The sequence below is a fragment of the Misgurnus anguillicaudatus genome, chromosome 25 (assembly GCF_027580225.2).
Source record: "Misgurnus anguillicaudatus chromosome 25, ASM2758022v2, whole genome shotgun sequence".
In the NCBI taxonomy this organism is placed as follows: Eukaryota; Metazoa; Chordata; class Actinopteri; order Cypriniformes; family Cobitidae; genus Misgurnus; species Misgurnus anguillicaudatus.
Window position 1 is genome coordinate 2,347,168 of NC_073361.2, and position 23,016 is coordinate 2,370,183.

Consider the following 23,016-nt stretch of genomic DNA (forward strand, 5'->3'; position numbering starts at 1 on the left):
GAATTACGGTGAAGATTACGGCGACGCTGGACTCCTCTGTCACTGTCACGGGGCTGGTGACAAAACAGTTTGCGTTACCTGCTTAAGCACGCCAGACATTAGCACCTCCCTTCCAGGTACAGTAATCAAGAAGGTGACGGCGTGCAATTAATGAGGTCCATCTGCAGCAGTGCCTATACATAATTAATGAGCTCATTATCCGCAAGCTTTGACTTAAGGCCCCTTCACTAGAAATACACACTATAAGAGTGCAGTCCGAGCATAATCATTTCAATGAACGGCCGCTAACAGTATACATGTGCTTTAGTGAACATGTAAAGTATATATATATATATGATAGAAATTTGTTTGTGGTCATTGATCATAATGCTTATATGACAGTCTAATATTTAAAGACATTAAAGCAGTAATGTTAATCACATGGCTAAAAAGAAAAAAGCCATAATAAAAAGATAATAGTAAAATATTTGATTATTTTTATTATCACTCATGAAAAATACGAAATTGATAATGCTAATAAAACAAGGCTACATGCAGAATTGTTTCTATTGTGGGTCTTTTGTTATAGTAGTTTAAAATCTATTTAAAATATCCCGTGGTTCTTCAAAGGAAAACAGTGTTATATGTATATAATATAAACAATATGTTTTACAGCACAATACGTTGTGACACTACAGAACACAAAATACATCTTGATATGCGTTATAAATCATATTTAGTAACTAAATGCCAGTTTCCCCAGGGTTTTCAAGTAAGCCACATTTAATACCAATGCAAAACAGATGCCACTTTTTGAAACCCTGCAATTTGCATTTCTAAAGATCAATATTTGTGTACGGTAATAAACTTTCGTAGTTTTAAAGCACGCTATACAAGTTTTCTACTCAATTTCCGCCCCTACTTTTTGCCAGCGAAGGCCTCATGGCCTCTTGTTATTAAAATCACGCCTCTTTCCGCAATATTAATTGGGTCCATAATAAGGAATGTGCCGGATTCATTATTTAATTGTGAGGGAACATTTGGAATACAGTTTCTGAAATCTATTTTTAATGAAAACTACTACATCCTGACCTAATCATATCAAGCATATATTCTATCTAATTAAGGATGCAAAAAATCATTAGAGTTGCAAAATATTAGTTTCAGCTTTGTCTGCCTTCTCCCTCTCCTCCGACATATATTTTTTCTACCGTGTTGATAAATAGTTAATGAGGGAAAAATGACAAAAAATTTGCATGTAGGCAAATTAGTTTAATAGGGATATGTCTTTGCTGAGTTGGGAAAGTGACCCTTTTTGCATAGAGAAATTGCCACAATAATTATGAAATAATGGCCTAGCCCGTCTTATTTAAATGAAAAATTGTCTGCCTGAATAATGTAAAAATTGTGAAATGCAATAACCCTAAATTTTCATCATGCTGGCAAATGTGTTTAATGTGTTAGCATTTTATCAGTTCAATAACCGCAAATTAGGGCCAATATGAGAGAGGAGGTTATGACTGCAGTTCAGGGATGGAGGCTGCTATAGTCAAACAGGGAGAAGATGATGGCTAAATGATGCTGTTTACTTAATTACACTACAAACTAAACAACTGCATACATTTAGTAGCACAAAACAATGCCATATTGCTATAGCATTAAGAGGGTTCATGCAAAGATCTAAATGAACCTATAAGAAATCAGTATTTAATTTTGTATTACAGCAATAAGAAAATGACAAGAAGCAACCCAAGGTGTGTGTGTGTGTGTATCCTTATGCATGTCTTTGTTAATTGAGTGGTCTTTTTTCTTAATGAAATATTGCTGGAAATTGATTTCTGTGGATTAATCAAGCTGAATTCTTTTCTGGATAATTAGCCCCCGCTAATTATACTACGGTAGCTAAATTTTTGGCACTCATAAATGTAGCTTAAAAATAGAGCATTTTATCCATTTAAGTTTATTATAATGCATAGTAGAAAGCTAAGCAAACAGTTTGGCTTAAAGTCAACTTGATGGTCTATTTCTCATGAATGCATTTTTACACAAAATCTTATGAGCCATCAGACATACAGATTATTCTGATGCATTAGTATCAGTTACTATTTTCTTCTTTAAAACAACCAATTAAGTGCCTGAGACTTGAGTGTAGCAATGCAATAATCAAATGTTATGTGGCAATGCAACTCTTGGCGGCTCGATCATGCTTCTTGCAAGAAGACAATCTTGACCAGATTCTTGGTCATTACTAAAGTAAAGAAATCTGTTACCAGCTTATTCAAACTCACCTTGCGTCTCTCTCCACTGAAGCCTCTCCACTGTTCTGCCTTCTTTACAATGTAACTGAGCTCCTGGTTAGAGACCTCCATGTCGTGTGGAATGAAGAACGCTCCCTCAGCACTGTGGAGGCGATGGTAGATATCCAACAGTCTTCCATCATTGTGAAATCTGACAAACAAACACAAAATGAGATAATAGGCAGAATATACAAATAAAGTGTTTTTCGGTCAAGTTCCAAAAAGACAAACAAGCTCTGTACAGCAAATTTAATATATGAAGAGTTTGGTTCCAAAACAGAATGATAAAATTCATTTTGACTAATTTGGGTAAAAATTTGTTTCCTATACCAATAAAGTGACAAGATGAAAAACTTTATTTTCTGTTACAAACTTTCACATAGAATCTTAAAGGGATACTTCACCGATTTAGCATTCAGCTTTGTATCTGTAGAAACCCGGCAGTATTACTGAATGACCATGTTTCCCTCCATCATTTCCCCCTGAGAGGAGAGATATCTGCATTTTGGTTCTGCAAAAAAGTCCTCCGATGATGTAATATGACGATTTTTGCATCATCGGAGGACTTTTTTGCAGAACCAAAATGCAGATATCTCTCCTCTCAGGGGGAAATGATGGAGGGAAACATGGTCATTCAGTTATACTGCCGGGTTTCTACAGATACAAAGCTGAATGCTAAATCGGTGAAGTATCCCTTTAAGGTTATAATAAGTCTTTTTTTCAAAATGTTATAAATCAATCAATATATAAATGTGCATTCATCTTTGCCATGTTATATTCATTTAGTTGACGAATGGTATCCACTGATAAAATATAAACATTATTGGCATTAATCAAAACACTTTGTCATATTAAGAACACTGTCATTGCTGCTGTTATACTTGGGACGTCGTCGCTGAACCTTTTTTAAAGCGATCAGTTGTAAAATGTTTTGGTCCTGCTCGATTTTCGTTGACTTAATTGAAAGTTTTTCATAAGATCCTCTGGGGTCAATGTGTTAGCATGACAGAAGCTTGTTGCTGTCAGGAGAACAAGCAACAGCCGTCATTTTTTCTTTGCCCGAGTGCCTCTCGCATAAATTATTAGATTTTGATGGCTTATGTTTCTTCCCCGCCACAGAAAACCACCACAGGTTTATCAATACCATCAAAGTATTATTTTGTTTGTTGATCATGAAGTACAAAGTAGATGAGGAAAACTAGGAATCTGTGTGTATTCAATGCGCTGCCATTATTGTTTACAGTGCGTGGAATGGTGCGCTGTGATTTGTTGAGCGGATTTATTGCATTCTGCAGAGAAGGAGGATCAGCATTTGTCGCGGTTTGGATAAAAAGGAGAAAAGATGACGCGGATATCGGATTTTGCGTAAAATGAAGAATTTACTATTTAATACTACCAGATACAATACTGATTTTGGCTGTAACTATTTTTTTTTAAATGGTGTTTATCGCGTTTTGGAATCAAACTCTTCATATACTCATATTAACTACTTTAATGTAAATGAGACTTATACAGCAAATTTTCTTCCTACTACTAAAGCTATACAAAAAAAACTGAAACAGACACTTAAGTCAAAATCTCTACCTCTGCTGTTGCTCTTAGGGGCTAATCACACCAAAAGCGATTTAAACGTTTGGAAACGCAAGGCGCGAAGCACTGCCTTTTTTAAAAAAAGAGCAGTGTGACGTGGCTTTTTATATTGCTAAGCAACCACAGAGTCAGCTGTCTTGTCAATTAAATATTGAAGCGTGAGCGCTCTTTTGCTGTTAACTGTCATATTAGCAGAAACTTTAAAAAGAGGGCGCTTGCTCTGACCTTGTTTGAGGGTGAGAGGTGCACAAACGCAGGAGAGAGTCAGCGAGTGGAGTCCGGTTCTTCAAAGCAACTGTAAACTTCCCTCACCACAACGTAAGGCCCCCCTCTCCCCTCATTCGATTGGACAATGGAAAGATGCGAATGACATCGGGCGCTTCTCCGCTCTCAGCGCTCCTTTAAAAGCGCTTGCTGCGGCTGGCGGCAAAAACCGCAAGGCGTTCGGCGCGCATAAACAGTGCGCAAACGCTCCCTGCCTATAGAATATCATTCAAAAAAGGTGCCTGCAACTGCCATAAACACTTTTGGTGTGATCGACCCCTTACACCTTGATTGTTTTTTAAACCTGTTGCAATGCATGCTTAGGGTATGAAATGTTTATGGCTTCAATATACTGCAAATAAACATTGAAATAAAACATAGGTCTACTATTAGAGTACTACTATAAACATTTTATGGTGCTTTTTGGGTATCTTGATATCTAATAACATCCAGTTTTGCTAATTTTTCATGTTTCATGGCATAAAAATAGAGTTAAAACATCATGAAAGAATTAACCCTGTAAGACCCAAATATAGAAAAAGCTTTGAAAAAAAATGTTTTAACTTTTATATGTTGTTGTAGGAGTACTCTTATGCAAGGTTTTTACATTTTTGACATTTTAGTAAGTTTTTATGGAATTGTTGTAATATTACAACATCTGGCCTATGGGGTAGCGGAATTTCAGTGATTTCACTCACTGTGTAAACAAATGTTAATAACATCTAAGAGTTGATGCCAAATTGTTCATTTTTGGAGAGTTGATTGCAACATTGCAAGGGAGAAGTACAAAGTCTTAACTGTTTAATGCAAGCAGGTAAGGTCACAACCTGGTCATTTTACTGTCAAGGCTGTTAATGTCTGACAAACAGGCAGTCTAGTGAAATTCTGAGGAGCTTCAGCAAGCCTGACCTGTCAATGTCAGCTACCAGAACAGAAGTGACTCTAGTCTACAATAGAAGAATCACATGACAACTGAGATGGTTTGACACGTTTGGTAACTAATTCTGGTATTTTCTTCTCTCACACATTTTGCTTAAGAATAATTCAGTATAAACATAAGTCCTAGACCTCTAGTTGGTCTAAAACATCTGAAGTATGTCAAATAAAATCTCCTTTATCGCTTTATCAGAGAGAAGCTGCTAAAACCAACTCCAAAAATCAAAGAAACTGTAGAAAATGTGGGATGCTAAGGTGTAAAGGAGGTTAGTTTGCTTATGTTTTTGTGGAAAGGAAGTCTCTTTAGATCATGCTATGGCTCTTTAGAGACAACTCAAGCACAAAGATGCATTTCAGTCTCTGTCTGGTGAGGTAGTTCTTAGTCATGTGACCACAACAGAGCACTTATCGATTACAGCACCTCAGACGGCTCTCATTCTTGGTGCATGAATCAACAACCATAAAAACAAACAGCTTGGCTTCTTTTCAAAACCCCTTGACCCTCCGCCATGAATAGAGATTCGTCTTGCTCAAAGGGTAATGAGCGCTCCAGAAAGTGCTAATATTTACCACGCAAAGTATAAAGGAGAGTAAATGCACTACAGCTTTGTGAACTGTAACGCTGTATCATACAACCAAAGGAAAAAGCATGTGATATCTGCATGGCCATGGCATGTACGTACACGCCAGATGTAAGTATGCAACCCATAAATGTATAAGCAAGATACACAAAATTGCCAGGTTTGAGTAAATATCATAATGGGCTATAGTAATGATTTATTCATACTTGCCAATGCCAAAAAGTCAAATGCACATAGACTCTCAACAATTACTTTTGTAAAAATCTATCACTGTGTCCCAATTTGAAGGCTGAATCCTTCAAAGAAAGCGTCATACAAACAGTCAGGCACATCAGTCTGTTTTTACTATTAATCTTATTTATAGTATTTTTACTATATTTCAGATCACTTAACCCTAAACAGCATTAAAAATAAATAAGTTGCTCACTATTCATCTCAGATGGTCTCTTGTCTAAATGAGAGGTTTATGGCCAGAATAGGCTGTACACTTTCATTAAATGACTGTTCTGAGGTCAGATTAATTCAATTCATTTAAAAAAAAATTAGGGATCAGGCAAAGCCAATGAACACAAACGTATATGAGCATATAAGCGTGTCTCTTTAGTTTTAGTGTGCCTCCATTTTGCTTCTTATTTCACAATTCTATAATAATAATAATAATAATATGTGGTCCAGCATCAAATACTGTGTGATTGTGTTTATATATCTTCAGTGAATGATAAAAATGCAAAAAAGCCTTTTTCTGCTTTGCAGGCAATGAATCAGGGCTTGCTAAAATGTAATTAAAAACGGATAACAGTTCATTCTATCTATACGTGTAGCCTCGGGCGTTATTTTAGAAATAGGTCAGGCACTGTGTCAGTGCTTCTTTCCACACAGCGAATAGAAACAGATAACCCATAAAAATGAGCAGGCCTACTCACAATCAGACTGCTGGCCTACATTCACACAACACAGCCACTGTTAAGCTTTAACCTGCGCCAACCCTGCCATCCTGGAGCCTACAGTGGCACGAGACATCATTCACTTCTGCGGCTAACACTTAAAGGGGTCATATGATGAAATTTCATCTTTTCCTTTGTGTCACAGGTGATGTTTTGAACCAACGACGGGCGGAACCCGTCTTCCACATCTTTGGTTGAACCGACGACGGGCGGAACCCGTCTTCCACATTTCATTTCCGGGGTTTTCCCCGAAGTCAAAATTAAGCCTGATTGCGCGCAGGTGGGGATAATTTGCACAGCGGTCGCTGATAGGCTGACGAGGAGAAGAGTCAGTGCATAAAAAGACCTTTGGAGACATCAAACGGGTGGCTTGTGGTGTACTTTGTATACGCTGTGTTGCTGCTTTGCAGACGGACCACGCTGGCTGGATCGCTCTCCTGGGGAAGAGAGAAAGGGGCAGTTAGCTGACGAAGGAATATTGTGGAGTTTCATTGAGAAAGAGCGTACACAGAGCCATCAAGAGTGCAGTTAATAGCTGTTGTTGACAACGAAGTGTGAGTAACAGCTGTGGTACTTATCTGTGCAATACTTGTACAAAGAGTGTTTGGTGTGTTCCTTTGTGTTTTTGAGGTCCCTGGCCCCACTGGAGAGGGAAGCGTGGGCGAGCCGTGGTTTGACCGGAAGCACGGACGAAGCACTTGGTAGGAAGCATCGTTCACCAGTAGAACAGTGGCCCTGTGGGAAAAAGGAAGCGCAGGTGAGCCAGAGGAGCGATAATCAACACGCCGGGCCTGTGAATAACACACATCTCACTCTCATCGGCGGTCCAGCGATCGCCCAACCATCCCCTCGAGGTCGTCGTAGCCAGGTGGCAAGATGCAATCTAAAAACCACGTGAAGTTGTATAAGAGTGCTGTGGGTGAGTTTCACTGATTGATGGTGTTTACGCTTTACTTGCTGTGTGTATGCTGTGCTTGTAGCGTTCAAACCGCCTAGCCCTGACGAGTCACGAGACGGCGACATCCGTTGTGGCCTGGGTCCTAAGGAGAGCGAGAAAATTTGAGCCCTGTGCCCGGGGTGTGTCAACGAGAGCTTCGGTTGTCCATAGAGCAGACAGTGGTGAAACCCAGTGAGTATTATCAAGAGTGTACCGTGCGGATTGTGGGTTGTAACGGTGTGTGTACTGACCTCTCCAACAGAAGCTCGTGGCGAGCGGAGCCCCGACGAAAGTTCGCCCCAACTCGTGACCCCGGTCGTGGAAGAAGGAGGGGGAGTTTGGGAAGCGTTCGGCTCCGTGTCATCGGACCCACTAGTCCCTACGACGCCCGGACCGTTTGAGTGGATGGGCGAAGGAATGCGGTGCACCAACACTGTAGTGAAAACCCACTGTTTGCAAGTGAAGCTCTGTGTGTATGAAGACCCCCAGTGCTGTGAGTAACGTAACCTGTGAAGTAAACCTGTTCTGTGCTTATAGCAATTACCTACCTGTACAAGTGAAGCTCTGTGTGTATGAAGATCCCCAGTGCTGTGAGTAACGTAACCTGGAAGTAAACCTGTTCTGTGCTTATAGCAATTACCTACCTATACCAGTGAAGCTCTGTGTGTATGAAGATCCCCAGTGCTGTGAGTAACGTAACCTGTGAAGTAAACCCGTTCTGTGCTTATAGCAATTACCTACCTGTACAAGTGAAGCTCTGTGTGTATGAAGATCCCCAGTGCTGTGAGTAACGTAACTTGGAAGTAAACCTGTTCTGTGCTTATAGCAATTACCTACCTGTACCAGTGAAGCTCTGTGTGTATGAAGATCCCCAGTGCTGTGAGTAACGTAACCTGTGAAGTCAACCTGTTCTGTGCTTATAGCAATTACCTACCTGTACAAGTGAAGCTCTGTGTGTGGACGAAGATCCTCCAGTACTGTGAGTAACATAACCTGTGGAGTGAATTTGACCTGTGTCTATAGCCATCACTTACCGTTCCAACGAAGGTCCCGTGTCGAACGAACAGCGACCAATAGTAAAGTACCTTACCCCTGTCTAACTGTAATTTGATTCTGCCTCCAGGAGAAGCGGAGCGCGCCACGGATTATTGGGCCGGAGCCCCCAAAGGAGCCCCTGTCCCCAGTCTTTCCCCCAAGTGGCCCTGGAGGCGAAGAAGAGACACATTAGTTTTAAATTCCCCTTTCCCCGTTCCTTTTAAATATTTAATAAAGCTTGTTTTAACTGTAGTATACTCGTCTGTCTGGTCATTGGGGTGGTCTTGGGAAACTCCTCGAGGTGGAAGAGTTGAGAGGGGCGTGACCTTTAGTCTAGTTGGGTCCGCCCCCGGCCGTGACAGATTTGGCGTAGTCGGCAGGATTTCCACCTCGAGTTGAGCGACCAGGGCCCTCCAATGGCCGACGACGAGTTGCCCGAAGCCCCACCCCGTGTTGTGCCTGAAAGGCCAGAAGCCCCACCCCGTGTCATGCCCGTGTTCCTGGGAAACCCCTGGGTGCAGAAGTATAATGGGGTCGAGTCTGAGATTCGTTTAACCGAGTGGAGGGACCAGCTCGAGTATTTGGCCGGCCTACAGGGGCTGAGTGCCAGTCAACAACAGCAATTTGTATTAAACTCACTGGGAGGAGAAGCCCAGCGAGAAGTACAAGCCGGCCCCGAAGCCGTTCGAGCCACCGCCCAGACCATATTCCACTTCCTCACCGAGCAGTATGGTGATACCACCCCTGTGGCCGTCCTGAGGGCGCAGTTCTTCAATTGCAAGCAGGGACCCCACCAGACTATTCGAGCCTTCGCTCTGAAGCTGCGCGAGCAGTACATACGTCTACAGCGACGACGAGACCATGGGCTAGGAGATGAGGAGACCCTGTTGAGGGACCAGTTCCTGCTAGGGCTACGGGAAGGCCCCCTACGTCGAGACCTCCGAGTGCAGTTTAGACGAGATCCTGAGCTCACGTTCGATGACCTGAAAAGGGAGGCCATGGCATTAGAAGGTGACCAAGCGGAAGTAAAGGAGGCCCCCGTGTGTGCAGCAGTGAGTGGTCCGGCGGCAGCCTCAGAGGTAACCGACTGGAAACAAGCATTGAAGATGGAACTCCTACAGGACGTGCGAGACCAGATGGCCGAGCTAACTAAGGCCTTGGTAGGAGAACTGCGACTAGGGCCGGGAAGGCAAGAAGAAGGGCCCGCCCCCCGAGAACGGACGTACTCCGATCGAGGCCGAGATGGGATGAGGCGCCCTTGGCAGACTAGTCGGCCCAAGTTCGAGTGGGACGAGCAGGGGAGGCCCATTTGCAATCGGTGTAGGACTGCAGGGCATGTGAGTAGGCCTCCGAGGGGTTTTTTTAAGGCGACCGGCCACAGTGGGTCATGTGGTCGGCGCCCCCCAAAGTGACCCCCATAGAAGAATGGAATCCAGAGACGGGATGTTCGGGCTTAGCCCAACCGTGGAGGCCCAGGTATGTGGCACCACGGTGCGCTGTCTCGTCGACACTGGTTCCCAAGTAACCTTATTCTCAGAAAGCCTGTCCCATGAATTATTTGGAGCCTACCCCGCACACAAGGCCGAAGCGCCCTGGCTGACCTTGAAGGGGGCGAACGGCTTGGAGATCCCCTACATCGGCTATCGACTTACGGACTTTGAATTCTATGGAGTACGAGTCCCGCAGAAGGGGGTCATCATCGTACAGGACCACTGCCTCGGCCGCCATCGAGCCCTCCTAGGTATGAATGTTCTCTCGGAGTGTTGGGAGGAGCTATTTCGGGCTAGGCCCGTTCAGACAATACCAAGGGCCGAACGGCCAGGCTGGGAACGAATAGTGGCCGACTGCAGGCGAGTACAGCTGGCTAAGAGCCGGGACGACCGAGAAGAAGTTGGTCGAGTAGCATGTCGATTTCCATTGTCAGTGCCAGCAGGAAGTGAAGCCATAGTGTGGGCCAGGGTGCCACAACAGCGTCAAGGCCCCGAGAGCTGGGTGTTGGTCGAACCTCAGGAAGACTGCACACAGGTGAGAGTGGCCCGAGGACTGACGGTGGTGCGACGAGGCCGAGTGCCGGTGAAGGTCTGCAATGAAAACCCCTACCCAGTACACTTGCACAAGCACCAGCGGTTGGTGACGGTGACGTCGGTCGAGGACCATCAGGTGCGGGATAAGGAAGACGTGAGTTTCCGGCGGGTGCGCCCCGCAGTAGTTGAGGTAGCACTAACGCAAGCAGGAGGAGCGTCTAGGACGAGGGAGAACAAGGTACCGGCCCATTTGACAGGGGACTCCTTACAAGGAGAGGACCTGGAGCAGGAACAAGTGGAAGAGCTACAGAAGCTACTGAAGAGATGGCAACACGTGTTTTCTACCCATGACGAAGACTATGGTTGCACGACGGTAATACGACACAGTATCCCTACGGGAGAAGCTGCACCGAGTCGGGAGCGGTATCGACCAATACCCCCCACCTTATACACCGAAGTGAGGACTCTATTACAAGGTATGCTGGAGCAGGGGATTGTGCGGGAGAGTAGCAGCCCATGGGCGGCACCTATAGTGCTTGTCCAGAAGAAGACAGGGGCCTGGAGGTTCTGTGTGGACTATAGGAGACTGAACAACCTGACCAAGAAGGATGCGTTTCCCCTGCCTCGTATCGAGGACTCGCTGACAAGTCTGACCAAGTCTGCATGGTATTCCACCTTAGATTTGGCCAGCGGGTACTGGCAGGTACCGGTGGAGGAACGAGATCGAGAGAAGACCGCCTTTACCACACCCTTTGGTCTTTTTGAATGGGACCGGATGCCCTTCGGTCTTTGCAACGCTCCCGCCACCTTCCAGAGACTGGTGCAACGATGTTTGGGAGGTCAGTTAATGGAATCTGTGCTGGTATACCTTGATGATGTGATTGTGTATTCCCCAGACTTCGAGACCCACCTGCAACACCTGGAAAAGGTGTTCCGAGAGATGGAGAAGTATGGGCTGAAGTTACAGCCAGAGAAGTGCCACCTGCTGCGCCGTAAGGTGCAGTTCTTGGGACATGTGGTGAGCGCAGCTGGCGTGGCCGTTGATCCCGGGAAGGTATCGGCAGTTCGGGACTGGGAGGCTCCCAGGACTGTAAGGCAAGTGAGGTCCTTTTTAGGCTTTGTGGGTTACTACCGACGATTCATAAAAGGCTTCTCTAAGATCGCCAGACCCTTGAACCAGCTGTTGGTCGGGACAGGGCGACCACGGGGACGGGGATCCCCCACGGTGGAGTGGACCCCATAGTGTGAGACAGCCTTTAGGGTCTTGAAACAGGAACTCTTACAAGCCCCGATTCTAGCGTATGCTGACTTCTCCCAACCTTTCCTACTCTATACAGATGCCAGCAACCTGGGCCTGGGAGGGGTGCTCGCACAGAAACAGGATGGAGTGGAACGGGTGATCGCCTATGCCAGCCGGAGCCTCCATCCCGCTGAAAGAAACGACGCGAACTACAGTTCTTTCAAGCTCGAACTGCTGGCGTTGAAGTGGGCCCTGAGCGAGAAATTTAAGGATTATCTCTGGGGAGCCAAGGTGACCGCGATCACTGATAATAACCCTCTGGTACATTTGCAGACGGCCCGGTTGGGAGCAGTAGAGCAGCGATGGGTGGCCCAGCTCGCTAATTACGACTACCAGCTGCAGTACCGTCCGGGGCGGGAACACACCAACGCAGATGCCCTTTCCCGGTTGCCAGCAAGGGAAGACTCGACGAGCCCGGCCCCACTCAAAGAAGGACATGAGGAGGAAGGGCTGATGATTGGAGTAGTGGAGGCGCCTGGGAGCCGACAAGAAGCAGCGCCCGTGAGCTGGGGATGGGACCCCCAGCGTTGGAAGGCTAGGCAGCAGGAGGATCAGGAGCTGCGGAATCTGGGCGGGTGGCTTCAGCAGGCTCGGCGACCGACCCCCATCGAGAGACAAGCACAGACAGAGGTGGGTCGTAAAATACTGGGGCAGTGGGAGAGATTGACATTGAGAGAAGGTGTGTTGTGCAGGACTATCCGGGATCCGGGGACTGACGAAGAGGTCAGTCAGATCGTGGTGCCGGCCAGTCTAGTCCGGACACTCCTGGAGGCCTACCATGACCAGATGGGGCACCAAGGGCAAGAGTGTACCACGTCATTACTACGCCGACACTTTTATTGGCCAGGGATGGAGGATTCGGTGAGTACGTTCATTAAAGCATGCCCCCGATGTACTCTGTTTAAATCTCGACAGGAACCACGAGCACCGATGGTACCCATACACGCAAAGGCCCCTTTCCATATTGTAGCAATGGATTATCTGACCCTGAGTCGTCCGAAGGACCGATACCAGAACATGGGTACACCGGGAGGAGAGCAAGAAGGGAACGTGACCGAGTGGGTAGGACGACACCACCACCGTCTCCACTTCGCATACGAACAGGTCAATAAGAAGATCCAGGCGGCGGGGGACAAGAACAAGAGGTTATACGACAGGACGGCGCGGGACGCCCCCTTGCTTCCTGGGGAAAGGGTACTGGTCCGGGATAATCGGCGGCTAGGCGGAGGTAAGCTGAGTGATCGGTGGGAGGCGAGGCCATATATTGTGCAACAGCAGCAGAGACCGGGACAGCCGGTATATACGATCCGGCCAGAAGGGAAACCCGGACCAGATCGGGTGGTCCATCGGAACATGATTCGCCCCTGTCCAAACTATCCCCCGCTAGTCACAGAGGTGGCTCCCAAGGAGCCAGAGACTGCTGCCCCCTGGTACGGAGGGTGGGTCATCTTTCCAAGAGGCCTGGCGGAGGGGCCGGCCCGAGTGGCCCCAAGGGAGCCTGAGAACTTACCTGTCATAGTGGGTCCAGCGAACGACGTAGCCCCAGAGGCTCCAGGAGAGCCGGACAACTTACCTGCTGAAGGAGCCCCAGAGGCTCCAGGAGAGCCAGATGACTTACCTGCTGAAGGAGCCCCAGAGCCCCTACCACAGCGCCCCCAGCGGGAAACCCGGGGGCGGCCGCCCATCCGGTATGGAGAGTGGGTCACAGGAAGCGGTTCTAGGGACTAGAACCATTTCGGCGGGGGAGGATGTCACAGGTGATGTTTTGAACCAACGACGGGCGGAACCCGTCTTCCACATCTTTGGTTGAACCGACGACGGGCGGAACCCGTCTTCCATATTTCATTTCCGGGGTTTCCCCGAAGTCAAAATTAAGCCTGATTGCGCGCAGGTGGGGATAATTTGCACAACGGTCGCTGATAGGCTGACGAGGAGAAGAGTCAGTGCATAAAAAGACCTTTGGAGACATCAAACGGGTGGCTTGTGGTGTACTTTGTATACGCTGTGTTGCTGCTTTGCAGACGGACCACGCTGGCTGGATCGCTCTCCTGGGGAAGAGAGAAAGGGGCAGTTAGCTGACGAAGGAATATTGTGGAGTTTCATTGAGAAAGAGCGTACACAGAGCCATCAAGAGTGCAGTTAATAGCTGTTGTTGACAACGAAGTGTGAGTAACAGCTGTGGTACTTATCTGTGCAATACTTGTACAAAGAGTGTTTGGTGTGTTCCTTTGTGTTTTTGAGGTCCCTGGCCCCACTGGAGAGGGAAGCGTGGGCGAGCCGTGGTTTGACCGGAAGCACGGACGAAGCACTTGGTAGGAAGCATCGTTCACCAGTAGAACAGTGGCCCTGTGGGAAAAAGGAAGCGCAGGTGAGCCAGAGGAGTGATAATCAACACGCCGGGCCTGTGAATAACACACATCTCACTCTCATCGGCGGTCCAGCGATCGCCCAACCATCCCCTCGAGGTCGTCGTAGCCAGGTGGCAAGAGCAATCTAAAAACCACGTGAAGTTGTATAAGAGTGCTGTGGGTGAGTTTCACTGATTGATGGTGTTTACGCTTTACTTGCTGTGTGTATGCTGTGCTTGTAGCGTTCAAACCGCCTAGCCCTGACGAGTCACGAGACGGCGACATCCGTTGTGGCCTGGGTCCTAAGGAGAGCGAGAAAATTTGAGCCCTGTGCCCGGGGTGTGTCAACGAGAGCTTCGGTTGTCCATAGAGCAGACAGTGGTGAAACCCAGTGAGTATTATCAAGAGTGTACCGTGCGGACTGTGGGTTGTAACGGTGTGTGTACTGACCTCTCCAACAGAAGCTCGTAGCGAGCGGAGCCCCGACGAAAGTTCGCCCCAACTCGTGACCCCGGTCGTGGAAGAAGGAGGGGGAGTTTGGGAAGCGTTCGGCTCCGTGTCATCGGACCCACTAGTCCCTACGACGCCCGGACCGTTTGAGTGGATGGGCGAAGGAATGCGGTGCACCAACACTGTAGTGAAAACCCACTGTTTGCAAGTGAAGCTCTGTGTGTATGAAGACCCCCAGTGCTGTGAGTAACGTAACCTGTGAAGTAAACCTGTTCTGTGCTTATAGCAATTACCTACCTGTACAAGTGAAGCTCTGTGTGTATGAAGATCCCCAGTGCTGTGAGTAACGTAACCTGGAAGTAAACCTGTTCTGTGCTTATAGCAATTACCTACCTATACCAGTGAAGCTCTGTGTGTATGAAGATCCCCAGTGCTGTGAGTAACGTAACCTGTGAAGTCAACCTGTTCTGTGCTTATAGCAATTACCTACCTGTACAAGTGAAGCTCTGTGTGTGGACGAAGATCCTCCAGTACTGTGAGTAACGTAACCTGTGCAGTGAATTTGACCTGTGTCTATAGCCATCACTTACCGTTCCAACGAAGGTCCCGTGTCGAACGAACAGCGACCAATAGCAAAGTACCTTACCCCTGTCTAACTGTAATTTGATTCTGCCTCCAGGAGAAGCGGAGCGCGCCACGGATTATTGGGCCGGAGCCCCCAAAGGAGCCCCTGTCCCCAGTCTTTCCCCCAAGTGGCCCTGGAGGCGAAGAAGAGACACATTAGTTTTAAATTCCCCTTTCCCCGTTCCTTTTAAATATTTAATAAAGCTTGTTTTAACTGTAGTATACTCGTCTGTCTGGTCATTGGGGTGGTCTTGGGAAACTCCTCGAGGTGGAAGAGTTGAGAGGGGCGTGACCTTTAGTCTAGTTGGGTCCGCCCCCGGCCGTGACATTTGCCTTTGGAGTGTTAAAAGCCGCAGCAGATTAAAGTCTTAAACCCAAAGAGATATTCTTTCTAAAAGTGATGGCTCATCCATGCCTTCCTAAAACGCCTCACTCAAACACGCCCCCCAAAATTTTACGTCACTGTGTGGGAAGATTTGCATAACACTGCCCAAATGCATAACATAACGCAAACAAAGAAGGTGTAATTTCTATTTTCACTGTAGTATTGTTGCCACTGCCGCCATGTCATGGAGATGCTGTGCTTTGGGAGCTGATATATGGTAACATTTCCGTCACATGCTTGAGGTATTTGGCAACACATTGCACTGGATAACTGGCCAATCAGAGCACACTGCGCTTTTTAGAACAATGAGCTTTGTAAAAATCTGCACATTTCAGAAAGGCGGGGCACAGAGGAGCAACAATAATGTAAGGTATTTGGAAAATAATGTGTTGTTTGAACCTTAAACAGCATGAACCCATTGCATTACACCAAATACACAAAATAATGTCCATTTTAGCAATGTCTCATCATTCTACATTCTTCAGTGAAAAATCGGCCTGTAACACTTCTGTCCAGACATTAAAGCTACAGTGTGTAATATTATAGACCCAAATTTTGATAACCGAAAGGTGATCCATAAAGGGGCAATTGCACATATTTGGCACATGCACTTTTTGCCCAAATTTAGTCTAAAGATCATAAAATAGGTTTAAGGATGTTGCGTTCATTTTGTTGGCCAGCAGTAGTAATCATTAAAAATAAATATGAATTTAAAATTCACTCTATAGATATTTTCTTGCATATTTCTCATCTTTTATTATCTTTTTTATTTCTCATTCTAATTAAGAAAGTTTTTTAATATTTTACTTACATTTTTAACTCCACTCATCTGAACATATGGCACAATACATTCCAGTACATACAACTTTGAAAGTAAAATGAGTTCCTGTTGATTTATTTGACGTAACCTTAAAGGTATAGCAGATTTTCCCGAATTTTAGAAAATAATCGCCCTCTCCACTTTAAAAAAAAATTGCAATTGCGCAATACTCTACCTGCTCCCGAGAGGGAACGCCTATTAAACGAAAGAGCATGCACGAGCCTAGTTTTTCTCGTTCACGCTCTGTTTACAAGTTGCTGTCGGCATGGCTCATAAATTGAGATGTTTACCGTGTCTGCGCGGTTCGTGACTTTTGCCAGGGCTAGCATCGCTAATCATAGCTTACAATCAACTTTTACTAGCAGTGGCTTTAAATGGATTTCTCCAAATAGCATGACAAACTTTACCTGTCGAGTAGAAACTTCGGGACTGAGGCATCAGTGGCAAGCCCAACCTGTGCTTTTAGCGCACGCCAGCGTGTGAAATATTCTCCCAAAAACACTCTGGTCTTTGATTCTTTTTTCAGAGGCCTTTCTCTTCTTGTCATACAATTTTTAACTTGCGACCCTCAGACATTTTGAACAAAACACGGTGAAAACGCGAGCTTCAATGAATGGTTGAAACCTGAAAGTGCGCTTGTGCAGAAAGCGAACGAGCACATATATCAACATATCACCAGAATGATTGACAACTAGGATAACCAATAGTATTGATGATCCACCCGAAAAAAGAAAATCCTCTATACCTTTAATCTGAGTATTCTACAGATTTGTTAATTGTTTTAATGTTATTTATACACAACAATATGTACGAAAAATACATTGTTGGATGTAGGCTGTTAAGTTAAAATTCATCACACACTAAAAGTCATAGCGTGAAAATTTGACATTTTCCATTTTGGAGTGCTAGTTGGGTCCCCAAGCCAGTGCTTCTGTCAAACTAGAAAACTTGAAAAAGAACACCACAGTAACTTAGTTTTGGTAAACCATTCTCTGCAAGCATGTGAAAAATTAGGTCATTAAGATTTCGCCTGTTTTGTGATGTAGGTAGCGAGTCTAATTACAACAATACCGCCCCTTAATCTGCACTATCCAACCACAGCACTGTCATTTAGTGCAGAGAGAGAGAGAGAGAGAGAGAGAAAAATAATTGACAGCACAATTGAGTTTCAATTTCAACAAACCTCCATCATTGTGATCAGTCTTTGCACTTCATCCGCTAATTTGCATGTTAAAGGACACACCCAAAAATGGCACATTTTTGCTCGCACCTACAAAGCGGCAACTCCAACATGCTACAATAAACTATCCGTGGCGTATTTTGAGCCAAAACCCTGCATACGCACATACACCAAAGACCTATTTAACATCTCAAAAAAAAATCTCACTATATGACCCATTTAAGATTTGGGGCCTGCTAAAGTACTTGAAAGCACACAAACAACATTAAGTCTATCGTGCATATTAACGAACTCTGTGAAGGTCACCTTAGTATTAAAATCACAGTGAATTACATCAACACTTGGCTGTCAAAAGGAAGTAATGAGCAGAAAACTCTTAATAGGGCCTGTTTATAAGATGCTTATGTGTTTATGGACAGAAAATGACTGCAGTATCTCTGTGTCCAAAAACACACCATCATAATCTCAGGCTCGTTTATATCAGTGTTATGACACCTTAACCAGAAAGGTCACACCGCCTCTCTAGTTTACAAATGAACAGAACAACGGAGAAAAAAAACACATTTTAATTAGAATGTGCTAGAATTCATTGTTTATGCCCAAAAACTCTTCTCACGCTCATTTCTTTTAGATTTTTCTTTTTAAGAAACGCTTGAAATTGTTTCTCTTAACCGATTTCTTCGCAACCCTAGCTTCTGCTCTCACAGTAAACACATATATATTTACATTTTGATGTTTGATGTCATATTATGTAAATTTGTGATGTGCATATTTGTGACATGAATAAAGCAAATTCCACCACTGTTGCTTAGCAATAAAACTTAACTGTAGATTTCCAGAAAAAAATGCTGGTAAATTAATACTTTTGACTAAAATCTAATTGAATGAGCACACGAGTATATACTTGCACCTGTACATTAGATGTATTGGAATGGTTCTCATGGCTTATTGCTTACTAGTGTTTCTGTAGTTTAATTGGTAGAGAATTGATTTAGTAACGCAAATGGTCATGGGTTGAGGAAACACTCATACTTAAAAAATGTATACCTGGTAAAGTGCAACTGCAAGTAGCTTTGAATAAAAGCGTCTGCCAAATACATAAATGTAACTGCAATATAAGTGTGCTATTAACAACCATGAATAAAACCTGTGATAAAAGTCAGTGAGATTTTAGCTTCTTTTTAAAAAGCAGAGACTTCACCACAGAGCTGGTTGAATTGGTTTATGACTTTACGTTCATTAGAAGGAGGTTTGTTGTGTTTGTTAATAGGGCACTATACCTGAGGATGTAAATGTAGAGAATGGTGAATGACAGGATGGAATGGACGGCGTAGAGGAAGAGGGTGATGACGATGCCCGCTGTGCCCGACTGCTCTGTTCGATAAAAATGCCAGTAGAGCTTGGCAGCATCCGCCAAAGGATCATCAGCGCTGTAGGAAAGACGCTGACCAAACACAGCCATACAGGAAAACTGAACACACTCAAAATATAGCCTGACCACAGATCTTGGTTACCATGAAAAGGTTAAGGGTTGGTACAAAGTTACATAGTATGTAGAAATGAACTGTAAAACAAAGTGCCACCCAAAAATCTATTCACTATTTCTAGTTGTTTTATGGTTATAATCCAGTGCTGTTGACTATTTCTGTATGTACAGTGTACATATGTAAACCATTACTGTTTCCCATAATTCTAAATAATTCTTTCTGTCTGCTTATTTTAATATGTAAAGTGACTTTGCTATGATAATGTGAAACTTCTATTTACAGTGTAAAATTGTTCACGTTATTTTAAGTGACTTACCCCCAGGACGACGTCCACAGCGAAGACTGCCAGAGGGTCCAGCACTGTCCACACTGCCGCAGCCATGATAAACTTTGACAGGAAGGAAGGCGATGAGCCAAACGCTAGCTGACAGCCCCATCTGATCAGGAGCAGCAGCAGCACAGCTACGCTCAAGGTCAAGGGTCCCAACAGCACCAGCAGAACCTCCTCCAGGGTAGATAACAGCGAGCCCTGATATACCAGATCCACCGTGTGTGCACCCATCCTAAACCTGCCCCCAGAGAGACATGACAGGAGATATGTTATTTAGTTCAGAAGGAAGGCAATCAAATTTAAAATGCAAAATACACAAATCTTCAGATAACTATAGACTTAAGAAATATGTCAAGAGGACTTGACAGCATTTTGTAGTCAATATGCATGAACTTGCTGCATCAGTAAGGAAAGAAACGGCTTTACACCCTGACTCATAAATGTATATTTAGGACGGGATGATGGTAATGAACACTAAATAAAAGCAAACAAATAAGCAAATAAAAGAAAGTGAAATGAAAGATGCCAAAGACTGCTGGAAACAGGCCAATCTCAACATAACACTAACTGTGACATTAGAGTCGAGATGTAGGCTACGCCCCAACATTACATTACACATTAAATTAAGTACAGCTTTGTTACAATGCTAAAACAAACTTGTGACTGCTGAGTTAGCGCTGTATGCTAGTTAGGCAAGGCAAGGCAAGGCAAGGCAAGTTTATTTGTATAGCACATTTCATACACAAAGGTCATTCAAAGTGCTTTACATAGAAATGAGAAAACAAAAATCAAAGATACATGAATTTAAAACATCAATTAAAATAAAAAATAAATGTGATTTAAATAAAAACTGTTTAAATGTGTGAAAAAGAATAAAACAGGAATAAAAGTATAAAACAATTAAAAATATGAATAAAAACAAGAGAAATAGAACATAATTAAAATAGTGCATATATAATATAGTGCAATCAGTTCGGACGCAGCATAGTGCTCATTCAGTAAATGCATAGCTAAACAGATGTGTTTTGAGTCTGGATTTGAATGTGGCTACTGTTGGAGCACATCTGATCTCTTCTGGAAGCTGGTTCCAGATGCGACTGGCATAATAGCTAAAAGCTGACTCTCCTTGCTTTGAGTAAACCCTTGGTATTTCCAGCTGATGTGATCCTAATGATCTGAGTGATCTGATAGGTTTGTATTCAATGAGCATATTAGCAATGTATTGAGGTCCTAGTCCACTGAGTGATTTATATACCATTAATAATACTTTAAAATCAATCCTAAATGTAACTGGTAGCCAGTGTAGCGACCTGAGGACTGGTGTGATGTGTTCATATTTTCTGGTTCTGCTCAGAATCCTGGCAGCAGCATTCTGAATGAGCTGGAGCTGTCTTATGGTCTTTTTGGGAAGGCCAGTGAGGAGGCCATTACAATAATCCACCCTGCTGGTGATGAAAGCATGCACAAGTTTCTCTAAGTCTTGTCTGGAAACAAAGCATCTAATTCTTGCAATATTTTTGAGATGATAGTATGCTGATTTAGTTATTGCTTTGACATGACTACTGAAACTAAGGTCAGACTCCAGAATCACACCAAGATTCCTGACTTGATTTTTAGTTGTTTGACCCCTAGCGTCAAGGTATGCATTCACCTTGAGAACTTCATCTTTGTTTCCAAACGCAATGACTTCAGTTTTCTCTTTGTTTAACTGAAGAAAGTTTTGGCACATCCAACTGTTAACTTCATCAATGCATTTGCACAGGGAGTCAATGGGGCTATAGTCATTAGGGGATAGAGCTAAGTATATCTGGGTGTCGTCTGCATAACTGTGATAGGCAATTTTGTTATCTCTCATTATTTGGCTTAGTGGGAGCATATACAGGTTGAACAGGAGTGGCGCAAGAATTGAGCCTTGCGGGACTGCGCATGTCATGGATGTCCACTCAGATTTATGGCCACCTATACTTACATAATAACCTCTCCCTTCTAAGTATGACTTGAACCATTTCAGGACCACCCCAGAAAGCCCGACCCAGTTTTCCAGCCTGTCAAGAAGTATGTTGTGATCGACAGTGTCAAAAGCAGCACTGAGGTCGAGTAGCACCAGCACTGATAGTTTGCCTGTGTCTGTATTGAGGCGAATATCATTTATTATCTTTATGAGCGCTGTCTCTGTACTGTGGTGTGGTCTGAAACCAGATTGAAAAATGTCAAAGTAACCATTAGAAATTAAGAATTTGTTCAGCTGATTGAAAACAACTTTTTCAATGATCTTGCCTATGAAAGGAAGATTTGAGATAGGTCTGTAGTTGCTCAATACAGTGTTATCTAGGTTGCTCTTTTTCAGGAGGGGCTTAACAACTGCAGTTTTAAGGGACTTTGGAAAAGTCCCAGAGATAAGTGATGAATTTACCACTTTTAGGAGATCTGCTTTTAAACAGTTAAAGACACTTTTGAAAAAAGATGTTGGGAGTGTGTCAAGGGCGCAGGTTGATGTTTTAAGATGCTGTACTGTTTCTTCCAAAATTTTACCATCAACTGCTTCGAAATCAGACATCGTAACTACTTTCTGATGTTGTGGTCTGATTTGTCTGACCCCGGCGCAGCTCAAGGATGTGCTGATCACCTTTCTTATATTATTGATTTTCTCAGAGAAGAAGTTAGCAAACTCACTACATTTGCTGTCTGAGAGCATTTCACTTGGAATGTGACTTGGGGGGGTTGTTAGTCTCTCTATAGTAGCAAAAAGAGTGCGTGTGTTATTTATGTTTTTGTTTATAATATTTGAAAAGAAAGTCTGTCTAGCTTTGCCTAGTTCCACACTGAAAGCACGAAGGCTGTCTTTATAGATTTTATAATGGACTACAAGTTTTGTCTTCCGCCACATGCGCTCAGCTTTTCTGCATTGTCTCTTCATATTCTGCACCTCTGTTGAGTTTCTCCAAGGTGATTTTTGCCTGCCATTCTTCTTCCTGACTTTTACAGGAGCAATATCATCGATTGCACTCTTAACTTTCAAATTAAAGGAATCAAGGAGAAAATCAACAGAGACTGCAGATATGCTTGGTGTTAAAGATATAGCCTTCATAAATAGCACACTGGTGTTCTCATTTAAGCATCTCTTTTTGACAGACACAGATTTAGTTTCAATAGTAGGAGAGATTATTATATCAAAGAAAATACAGAAATGATCAGACAGTGCTACATCCTTAATAACAATTGATGAAATGTTTACACCCTTACTGATAATTAAATCTAGAGTGTGTCCACGATTGTGTGTGGGTCCATGTACATGTTGAGTCAGATCAAAAGTATTTAAAACAGCTGTGACATCTTTTGTCATAATGCTTTCTGGCTTATCTATGTGAATGTTAAAATCTCCAGCAATAGCAAAACAGTCAAACTCTGAGGAAATCATTGATAACAGTTCTGTAAAGTCCTCAACAAATGCTGGAGAGTATTTTGGGGGCCTGTAAATAATGATCAGTAGAATGCGTGGGATAC

General features: G+C 44.0%; 1 protein-coding gene across 4 annotated transcripts in view; it reads right to left on the reverse strand.

The window, feature by feature from the left end:
- Nucleotides 1-23,016, reverse strand: part of ofcc1 (orofacial cleft 1 candidate 1) — a 149,740-nt gene that overhangs the window by 24,944 nt on the left and 101,780 nt on the right. For all 4 annotated transcript variants that reach the window (XM_055182277.2, XM_055182276.2, XM_073863768.1 and 1 more), the window contains exons 15-17: nucleotides 19,498-19,750; nucleotides 18,975-19,138; nucleotides 2,268-2,427 (exon numbers count right to left, since the gene is read on the reverse strand). In XM_055182277.2, coding sequence (XP_055038252.2) covers nucleotides 2,268-2,427; nucleotides 18,975-19,138; nucleotides 19,498-19,750 — 577 coding nt within the window. The remainder of the gene's footprint in view (nucleotides 1-2,267; nucleotides 2,428-18,974; nucleotides 19,139-19,497; nucleotides 19,751-23,016) is intronic.